At 51.6% G+C, this 11,037-nt stretch overlaps 2 protein-coding genes across 2 annotated transcripts; both read left to right on the top strand.

Moving 5' to 3' along the window:
• Positions 1-517: 517 nt before the first annotated feature.
• On the top strand, positions 518-2,713 carry LOC124672853 (IAA-amino acid hydrolase ILR1-like 4). The gene is made up of 3 exons (XM_047209017.1): positions 518-562; positions 891-1,178; positions 1,754-2,713. Exons 1-3 carry the CDS (start codon positions 518-520, stop codon positions 2,711-2,713), a joined length of 1,293 nt encoding a protein of 430 aa, XP_047064973.1.
• Positions 2,714-4,201: 1,488 nt separating this feature from the next.
• On the top strand, positions 4,202-5,374 carry LOC124672852 (IAA-amino acid hydrolase ILR1-like 4; the record flags this gene model as incomplete). Its single annotated transcript, XM_047209016.1, has 2 exons — positions 4,202-4,540; positions 5,366-5,374. Coding segments are annotated over 2 exons (348 nt in total), but the record flags the coding sequence as incomplete, so codon positions are not given.
• Between the last annotated feature and the right edge of the window lie 5,663 nt (positions 5,375-11,037).

Raw genomic sequence — 11,037 nt, 5'->3', positions numbered from 1 at the left:
AGACCATCGTCGAACGAAAGATTTGAATTCCCAGTTCAAATTATATATAGTTCGAATAAACATAATTATATATAGTTCGAATAAACATAAAAATTACATATAAAAACTTAAAAACAAACTAAAACTACTACTTCTTCCTAGATGGCCCCGCCTCATCGTCGTGGCGGCGGCGCTTCCGGCTCGTCACCTCCTCGTCGGAGGAAGGCGCCTTCGCCTCTGCGTCCTCCTCCTCCTCAGCCTGCTCCTCGGGTTCTTCCTCGGCCGGCTCCTCGGCCTGCTCCTCGGGCTGCTCCTCGGGCTGCTCCACGGCCGGCTCCACGGCCGGCTCCACGGCCTGCTCCACGGCCTCCTCCTCGTCCTCCTCCTCGTCGTCGTCCCATTCTTCTTCGCTGGACGGCGGGGGGGAATCGTCGCTGCTGGACGATGCAACGCGATCCCACCAATGCCGCCATCCTGGCGGCTTCCCCTCGCTGTCGGTGTCCGATGGCCACGACCAGTCGCTCATGGTTGACAGAAGATGGTGGACGAGAGAATAGATGAATGGCGCCGGACGTTCGAAACCGTATATGTAGTTCTCTGGACGAAGAGAGCGGCGGTTGCTCTTCCTCCGACGGTTGCCCTTCCCGGCGACACCGTCGCTATGCACGCGGTGGGTGAAGTCGACCATGGGCTCGCCACTGGGAAAATGGGCATTTAGCGCCGGATTTCGGCCTGGGGAGCCCCAACGGCTGGGATGCTCTAACTGCCCCGTCCCCAAATACTGCCGCCCTCCATCAACAGTTTCAACTCGCATTCACTCGCCGCATCGATCCATCCGTCTCCTTCCACAAGCTCCACATCCAAGCTCCTCCTCGCGCACTGCTTTGTCCTCGTACAGGTCGCTCGCATAGCTCACCCTTCCGGCGATGGCGGAGCTGGGGAGGGAGCTGCTGGAGGAGGCGCGGGCGCCGGAGTTGGCAGCGTGGGTGCGAGGCCTGCGGCGGCGGATCCACCAGCACCCGGAGCTGGCCTTCCAGGAGCACCGCACGTCGGCGCTCGTGCGCGCCGAGCTCGACGCCCTCGGCGTCCCCTACGCCTGGCCCGTCGCGCGCACCGGCGTCGTCGCCACCATCGTCGGCGGTGCCGGCCCTGGCCCCGTGTTCGCGCTCCGGGCCGACATGGACGCGCTGCCCATCCAGGTCTGTCACTGACAAACATGTACTAGTGTTTACTCCACTTAGAGTTGAGATATCACTGATTAAGTAGGTTGGCGGGAACCATTAGGCAAGCAGTCATCGAGATCGAGTTCATAGAAAATACAGGTTTCGTCGCTACTGCTCATGCGAACGTTTGACATGACAACTTCGGATGCAATGTTTCTGTTTTTTCTTCTTGACGCTATAGGTTCAGGAGGATTAAGAAGGAAGTTGAGTGTGGGGATCTCGGATCGATCATGCAGACATTGTGGTTGTTCCGTATACAGTCTCGCAACGGCACCGTGCCGATACGGAAATCGACGGCGACTGCCTACCATACCATCAGAACAGATTTAGTAATTTGATGGCGACTGCCAACGCAAAGTGATTCTGGTGACGATCTGCAATGGATATCGACTGCCAACGCAAATGCTGCACGTAATTATTAGTAGATCACTTGTTTGCGATTATCAATGCCATGTAAATCAGTATGGAATTGATAGATTCCGTAGTAGAATCAGTCTCTTAATCGGTGTGGTAGGATTCCCTGACAAATCAATTCCCACTGGCCTGTGCAGGAGATGGTAGAATGGGAGTTCAAGAGCAAGGAAGACGGCAAGATGCACGCGTGCGGGCACGACGCGCACGTGGCCATGCTCCTGGGCGCCGCCAAGCTGCTGCAGTCCCGCAAGGGCGGCCTCGCGGGCACGGTGAAGCTGGTGTTCCAGCCGGCGGAGGAGGGCCACGCCGGCGGGTACCACGTCCTGCGGGAGGGCGTCCTGGACGACGTGGACGCCATTTTTGCAATGCACGTCGACACGCACCTCCCCGCCGGCGCCGTCGGGTCCAGGCCGGGGCCCTTCCTCGCCGGCGCGGCCCGCTTCACGGCCACCGTCACGGGAAAAGGAGGGCACGGCGCCACGCCGCACGCCGCCGTGGACCCCATCGTCGCCGCGTCATCCGCCGTGCTCAGCCTCCAGCAGCTCGTCGCCCGCGAGACGGACCCGCTGCAGGGCGCGGTGGTGTCGGTGACCTTCATCAGAGGAGGCGAGGCGTTCAACGTCATCCCGGAGGCGGTCACGCTCGGCGGCACCCTGCGGAGCATGACGACGGAGGGGCTGTCGTACCTGATGAGGAGGATCAGGGAGGTGGTCCAGGGGCAGGCGGCGGTGGGGCGGTGCGCGGCGACGGTGGACTTCATGGAGGAGGAGCTCCGGCCGTACCCGGCCACGGTGAACGATCAAGGGGTGTACGCGCACGTCAAGGCGGTGGCGGAGGGTATGCTGGGCCCGGTGAACGTGAGGCTGTCTCCGCCGATCATGGCCGCGGAGGACTTCGGGTTCTACGCCGAGAAGATCCCGGCGGCGTTCTTCGGTGTGGGCGTCCGGGGCGCCGGCGAGGAGATGCACCACGTGCACACGCCGCACCTGGTGATCGACGAGGACGCGCTCCCGGTCGGAGCGGCCCTGCACGCCGCCGTGGCCATCGAGTTCTTGAACAAGCACGCGTCCCCCGTGCAGGCGTTGAGCATCGACTAGCTACGCACGTACCCTGCACTTGCCTCTGTTTTCTCCAGGGAAATATTTACGGGATGAGGTGGGGCTATTATTCTGTTGGATAAAATATGTGTTTGGACTTTGGACGGGAGTGACGCTTTTGGCTTATCTCCCTTTATTTGAAATGCATTTAAGTATATTTTGAAATGTTATAAAAATATATGTACATATTTGCGTACTACGCGCATGCAAAGGTGTTTCATTAAAACTTGACTTATCATGTGACATGTGAAAAAGATAAAATTCGGTGCTAAAATAAAGCTTTTCACAAGATATTTTTTTTCTACATAGAACATAAAAAATATCGATATTTCACAAAACTTACCGAACACACATATATTGCGGAGATTGTACATGTAGCATTTTTGTCAAAAATTTTGGACACTTGTAAATATGTGTTTTTTTTTGTAAAGGTAGCATATGGATCCAGAAGCCGATTTGAATTTCCATATAGATTTCATGTAAAGATACATTGATAATGAATTTTAGTGGAGATGATATGGATATTTGATTGGCTCATGAAATATTTCCTTGTTCCATGAAGCATGTCGGCTAAATTTGGACGCATCTAGATAATATTTAGTACCTAGATATATTCAAATTGAAACAAATTTTAGACATATTTTATGGGAGGGGTGGAGGGAGTAGATGTTGTTGATGGTTTTCATGTGTAGATAAACTAACTTTAATTACATGTGGTCAGATCTTGATTATCCATTCCCCACTCCCCTCGAATCCCTGCCGGCGACCCCATCCCGATTCATCATTGTGGTCAGATCTTGATTATCCATTGCTAAGTCTGATGGTGAGTGATGAAAACAACTTATCATGCTTTAGAGCAGTCACGACTTATCCAAATCGTGTATGTGTTCCACTGCGCCATGCAATAAAAATAATAATTAAAAAGATAGTTTCTTTTTGGTAGATCCGCTAGGCGCACGCCGACGTCCGCAAGTCCAAAGTCATAAGTCGCGAATATTCACGCGAGCGCACGCGCTATGTGGACGCTATGTGGGTATGGTATAAGACATTGTGTGCTTATAGCATTTTAGATGCCTACAAGAGCTCTCCTTATAAGTTGGTTGCAACTTTCTTGTCTTAGCGATGTGGGACTAAACTTGTGGCATTGCTTTGGAGTCTTCCGAATTTTTCTAACGGGCCACCGAGAGCACTCCCGGGTGGGCTAGAACTGAAAGCCACTAAGTGGTGGGAGGGCCAATGACCTGACGTACCACGAGGTGGGCCAATGTGCTATTTTAAGATGTCTCTTTGCATAACTAGTTTAGATCCTTTTGGTTCGCTAGCGACACTATATTAAGTTAGCATCCGCACCCCCTTTCAGTATTAAGTTGCAAACAACAGACAATTGCATTATGTACTATGCGTAATGTAGTCAACACAAATATCCTTAGACAAAGCATCGATGTTTTATCCCTAGTGGAAACAGCACATCCACAACCTTAGAACTTCATGGAGGAGGAGCTCCGGCCGTACCCGGCCACGGTGAACGATCAAGGGGTGTACGCGCACGTCAAGGCGGTGGCGGAGGGTATGCTGGGCCCGGTGAACGTGAGGCTGTCTCCGCAGATCATGGCCGCGGAGGACTTCGGGTTCTACGCCGAGAAGATCCCGGCGGCGTTCTTCGGTGTCGGCGTCCGCGGCGTCGGCGAGGAGATGCACCACGTGCACACGCCGCACTTGGTGATCGACGAGGACGCTCTCCCCGTTGGAGCGGCCCCGCACGCCGCCGTGGCCATCGAGTTCTTGAAGAAGCACGCGTCCCCGTGCGGCGGAGGAGGCGTGCTCGAGGTTCGCGTCGTTGACGAACTCCCGTTCCTCCTCCTTCAACCTCCGGAAGCGCTGCACGTTCAACGACGCCGGGACTGCCGCCTGCTCCGGGTCGGGGGGGCCTGCGGCTGCTCGCCCCACTGTGCCGCCTCCTCCGCCGCCTCAGCTTCTGCGTCTGCGACGTAGGCCTCATGCCACACGGTGAACCGTGGGTCGACTGTGTCGTCAAAGCTGTAGTCGGCGTCGGGCAGCGGCTGCGCAGCGCGCAGCCGTTGAGACCAAGCATGGAGTACGTCATTTTAAGACGGTGCGGCATTTTTGAGGTGGAGAGGAGAGGCTGGCGCGGCGGCGGTGGTGGATATGAGAGGATAGCACCGCGGCGATGGACGGCGTACGTACTAAATAGGGGTGCCAACTACCCGCATTTACGGTGGCATAGGCGAGTGGACGGCTGCGTAGCCGAGTCCAACGCCCTTGTCGCCGCCTCGGTTTCCGCGCAGGAGACCATTAAACGACGATACCAACCTTCCCGTGCCGCTTCCGATGCAAACCGTCGCGTCCTCTCGCTAACAAGGCGCCCCCACCTGCGAAAACCGTCGTGCCGCGAGGCGCCGGCTCGCCCGATTCGCGCCCTTCGCGAAGGGGCTGGCACGGGGTTGCCGGCGCTTCTATTGGGCTCGAAAAACCGCCGGCGCTATTTGGGGCGTGCCGGTGCGAGCCCATTTTCGATGCCGGCCCCCAAAATGCTATCGGGGGCGCTATCGGGGCCGCCGGTGGGGATGCTCTTAGGATCCAGCAGCGCTTGTTTTGTAGCTGTATCTCTCAGTGTTAATACCTCTGTATTAGGAAATATAAGACCTGTCTCTGGTAGCAGTTACACTTGAGGTAAAATGTTAAATGCATGCCGGGGACATGTGGTTTGTGCATTTTCTTCTTGTTGTCTGCATATGTAACAAGAGTGGGTTTTCATTACACAGTCATGTGGTTTAGGACCACTTTTATCCTGTCTTGTTTGGGGATCCTTCCACTGAGATAGTGCCATTCTAGTACACGAGGACGTCAAAAGGCCCACGTTGCACATGATCAAACTAATGAAGGCTCTCATTAATTTTTTTCTGTCAGTTGGAGAGCCGATTCTTATGTCTTTCTTCATCCTGCCCATTTCTAGTTTTACAGAAAATAACAAATATATGGCAATATGTACTATGTAGTGGTATCATGCATGTACCTAAATCCAGCCAGACAAGCTAGTGTACTAACCGTAGGGCTTAAATAAGACCACCCACATCGCTGACCGCTCACTGCACGGATGCAACGGAACTTGAGTGTAGCATGGCCAGATCTAACTTTTTTGTATGGTGGACACTGGACAGAACTGTGGCCATTTAAATGAGAAATACTTTGGTAAGCAAAGCTGTATAGATGTAAAAAAAGGACGGACCCCGATATCTATATCATTGTTGGAGCCGATATCTATATCATGAAGGAACATCCTGCTGGGTTTGAGCTCCAATCATATAAATAGCTCTCTTCTCCAAAGGGACAAATTGCTCAATCATTGCAAGAAAAATCTGCCAAGCTTCACCACCATTAGAGCCACCTCAAGAACACAAGATTTGCAAGATCTCCTTCTTCCCCCAACCAAAGCTCTTGATCTTTGGAGATTCGAAGGAGAAGCCACCGATCTACATCCTCACCGAAGCGATTTACATTTCCCCCTCATTTGTTTGAGGGGCCCCTTGCTAGTGTTCCTCTTTGGATCCCTAGTTGATTTGTGTTGATGTATTGTTGTTGATTGTTGTGTTGTTACAGATTTGGGAGCCTCCAATTTGGTTGTGGATGTGTGCCCCAAGAACTTTGTAATGGCCCGGTTTCCGCCTCGACGAAATCCCTTAGTGGAAGTGGGCTAGGCCTTCGTGGCGTTGCTCACAGGAGACCTGAGTGAAGTCTTCGTGACTCGTTGGTCCGGCTTGCGTAGCGACCACACTCCTCCGAACGTAGAAGTACCTTCTTGGAAAGGAAGGGAACTACGGGAATCAACTCCGTGTCTCCGTGTGCTCCACTCTCGGTTACCTCTATCCTTTATCTCCTCTATATTGTATTGCTATATCTACTTAGTCGTTAGCCTTGTCATATAGGGAAATTCACATAGTTGCATATCTAGAGAATTTACCTTTGTGTCAAGCCTAAATTGAAAAGGAACTAAAAATTGGGTAGCACCTATTCACCCCCTCTAGGTGCGGCATACGATCCTTTCAATTGGTATCGAGCACGCGTCCCCATGCGGGCGTTGAGCATCGACTAGCTACGCACGTACCCGCACTTGCCTCTGTTTTCTCCAGGGAAATATTTACGGGATGAGGTGGGGCTATTATTCTGTTGGATAAAATATGTGTTTGGACTTTGGACGGGAGTGACGCTTTTGGCTTATCTCCCTTTATTTGAAATGCATTTAAGTATATTTTGAAATGTTATAAAAATATATGTACATATTTGCGTACTACGCGCATGCAAAGGTGTTTCATTAAAACTTGACTTATCATGTGACATGTGAAAAAGATAAAATTCGGTGCTAAAATAAAGCTTTTCACAAGATATTTTTTTCTACATAGAACATAAAAAATATCGATATTTCACAAAACTTACCGAACACACATATATTGCGGAGGTTGTACATGTAGCATTTTTGTCAAAAATTTTGGACACTTGTAAATATGTGTTTTTTTGTAAAGGTAGCATATGGATCCAGAAGCCGATTTGAATTTCCATATAGATTTCATGTAAAGATACATTGATAATGAATTTTAGTGGAGATGATATGGATATTTGATTGGCTCATGAAATATTTCCTTGTTCCATGAAGCATGTCGGCTAAATTTGGACGCATCTAGATAATATTTAGTACCTAGATATATTCAAATTGAAACAAATTTTAGACATATTTTATGGGAGGGGTGGAGGGAGTAGATGTTGTTGATGGTTTTCATGTGTAGATAAACTAACTTTAATTACATGTGGTCAGATCTTGATTATCCATTCCCCACTCCCCCTCGAATCCCTGCCGGCGACCCCATCCCGATTCATCATTGTGGTCAGATCTTGATTATCCATTGCTAAGTCTGATGGTGAGTGATGAAAACAACTTATCATGCTTTAGAGCAGTCACGACTTATCCAAATCGTGTATGTGTTCCACTGCGCCATGCAATAAAAATAATAATTAAAAAGATAGTTTCTTTTTGGTAGATCCGCTAGGCGTTAAAAAGATAGTTTCTTTTTGGTAGATCCGCTAGGCGCGCGCCGACGTCCGCAAGTCCAAAGTCATAAGTCGCGAATATTCACGCGAGCGCACGCGCTATGTGGACGCTATGTGGGTATGGTATAAGACATTGTGTGCTTATAGCATTTTAGATGCCTACAAGAGCTCTCCTTATAAGTTGGTTGCAACTTTCTTGTCTTAGCAATGTGGGACTAAACTTGTGGCATTGCTTTGGAGTCTTCCGAATTTTTCTAACGGGCCACCGAGAGCACTCCCGGGTGGGCTAGAACTGAAAGCCACTAAGTGGTGGGAGGGCCAATGACCCGACGTACCACGAGGTGGGCCAATGTGCTATTTTAAGATGTCTCTTTGCATAACTAGTTTAGATCCTTTTGGTTCGCTAGCGACACTATATTAAGTTAGCATCCGCACCCCCTTTCGGTATTAAGTTGCAAACAACGAGACAATTGCATTATGTACTATGCGTAATGTAGTCAACACAAATATCCTTAGACAAAGCATCGATGTTTTATCCCTAGTGGAAACAGCACATCCACAACCTTAGAACTTCATGGAGGAGGAGCTCCGGCCGTACCCGGCCACGGTGAACGATCAAGGGGTGTACGCGCACGTCAAGGCGGTGGCGGAGGGTATGCTGGGCCCGGTGAACGTGAGGCTGTCTCCGCGGATCATGGCCGCGGAGGACTTCGGGTTCTACGCCGAGAAGATCCCGGCGGCGTTCTTCGGTGTCGGCGTCCGCGGCGTCGGCGAGAGATGCACCACGTGCACACGCCGCACTTGGTGATCGACGAGGACGCTCTCCCGTTGGAGGCGGCCCTGCACGCCGCCGTGGCCATCGAGTTCTTGAAGAAGCACGCGTCCCCCGTGCGGCGGAGGAGGCGTGCTCGAGGTTCGCGTCGTTGACGAACTCCCGTTCCTCCTCCTTCAACCTCCGGAAGCGCTGCACGTTCAACGACGCCGGGACTGCCGCCTGCTCCGGGTCGGTGGGGGCTCGCGGCTGCTCGCCCCAGCTGTGCCGCCTCCTCCGCCGCCTCAGCTCTGCGTCCGCGGCGTAGGCCTCATGCCACACGGTGAACCGTGGGTCGACCGTGTCGTCAAAGCTGTAGTCGGCGTCGGGCAGCGGCTGCGCAGCGCGCAGCCGTTGAGACCAAGCATGGAGTACGTCATTTTAAGACGGTGCGGCATTTTTGAGGTGGAGAGGAGAGGCTGGCGCGGCGGCGGTGGTGGATATGAGAGGATAGCACCGCGGCGATGGACGGCGTACGTACTAAATAGGGGTGCCAACTACCCGCATTTACGGTGGCATAGGCGAGTGGACGCTGCGTAGCCGGTCCATCGCCCTTGTCGCCGCCTCGGTTTCCGCGCAGGAGACCATTAAACGACGATACCAACCTTCCCGTGCCGCTTCCGATGCAAACCGTCGCGTCCTCTCGCTAACAAGGCGCCCCCACCTGCGAAAACCGTCGTGCCGCGAGGCGCCGGCTCGCCCGATTCGCGCCCTTCGCGAAGGGGCCGGCACGGGGTTGCCGGCGCTTCTATTGGGCTCGAAAAACCGCCGGCGCTATTTGGGGCGTGCCGGTGCGAGCCCATTTTCGATGCCGGCCCCCAAAATGCTATCGGGGGCGCTATCGGGGCCGCCGGTGGGGATGCTCTTAGGATCCGAGCGGCGCTTGTTTTGTAGCCGTATCTCTCGGTGTTAATACCTCCGTATTAGGAAATATAAGACCCTGTCTCCGGTAGCGATTACACTTGAGGTAAAATGTTAAATGCATGCCGGGGACATGTGGTTTGTGCATTTTCTTCTTGTTGTCCGCATATGTAACAAGAGTGGGTTTTCATTACACGGTCATGTGGTTTAGGACCACTTTTATCCTGTCTTGTTTGGGGATCCTTCCACTTGAGATAGTGCCATTCTAGTACACGAGGACGTCAAAAGGCCCACGTTGCACATGATCAAACTAATGAAGGCTCTCATTAATTTTTTTTCGTCGGTTGGAGAGCCGATTCTTATGTCTTTCTTCATCCTGCCCATTTCTAGTTTTACGAGAAAATAACAAATATATGGCAATATGTACTATGTAGTGGTATCATGCATGTACCTAAATCCAGCCAGACAAGCTAGTGTACTAACCGTAGGGCTTAAATAAGACCACCCACATCGCTGACCGCTCACTGCACGGATGCAACGGAACTTGAGTGTAGCATGGCCAGATCTAACTTTTTTGTATGGTGGACACTTGGACGAAGCTGTGGCCATTTAAATGAGAAATACTTTGGTAAGCAAAGCTGTATAGATGTAAAAAAAGGACGGACCCCGATATCTATATCATTGTTGGAGCCGATATCTATATCATGAAGGAACATCCTGCTGGGTTTGAGCTCCAATCATATAAATAGCTCTCTTCTCCAAAGGGACAAGTTGCTCAATCATTGCAAGAAAAATCTGCCAAGCTTCACCACCATTAGAGCCACCTCAAGAACACAAGATTTGCAAGATCTCCTTCTTCCCCCAACCAAAGCTCTTGATCTTTGGAGATTCGAAGGAGAAGCCACCGATCTACATCCTCACCGAAGCGATTTACATTTCCCCTCATTTGTTTGAGGGGCCCCTTGCTAGTGTTCCTCTTTGGATCCCTAGTTGATTTGTGTTGATGTATTGTTGTTGATTGTTGTGTTGTTACAGATTTGGGAGCCTCCAATTTGGTTGTGGATGTGTGCCCCAAGAACTTTGTAATGGCCCGGTTTCCGCCTCGACGAAATCCCTTAGTGGAAGTGGGCTAGGCCTTCGTGGCGTTGCTCACGGGAGACTCGAGTGAAGTCTTCGTGACTGTTGGTCTGGCTTGCGTAGCGACCACACTCCTCCGAACGTAGAAGTACCTTCTTGGAAAGGAAGGGAACTACGGGAATCAACTCCGTGTCTCCGTGTGCTCCACTCTCGGTTACCTCTATCCTTTATCTCCTCTATATTGTATTGCTATATCTACTTAGTCGTTAGCCTTGTCATATAGGGAAATTCACATAGTTGCATATCTAGAGAATTTACCTTTGTGTCAAGCCTAAATTGAAAAGGAACTAAAAATTGGGTAGCACCTATTCACCCCCCCTCTAGGTGCGGCATACGATCCTTTCAATTGGTATCAGAGCACGCGTCCCCCATGCAGGCGTTGAGCATCGACTAGCTACGCACGTACCCTGCACTTGCCTCTGTTTTCTCCAGGGAAATATTTACGGGATGAGGT

Source organism: Lolium rigidum, chromosome 7 (genome assembly GCF_022539505.1).
Source record: "Lolium rigidum isolate FL_2022 chromosome 7, APGP_CSIRO_Lrig_0.1, whole genome shotgun sequence".
In the NCBI taxonomy this organism is placed as follows: Eukaryota; Viridiplantae; Streptophyta; class Magnoliopsida; order Poales; family Poaceae; genus Lolium; species Lolium rigidum.
The sequence above is the reverse complement of the archived record's forward strand: the minus strand, read 5'-3'. Positions and strand labels throughout refer to the sequence as shown.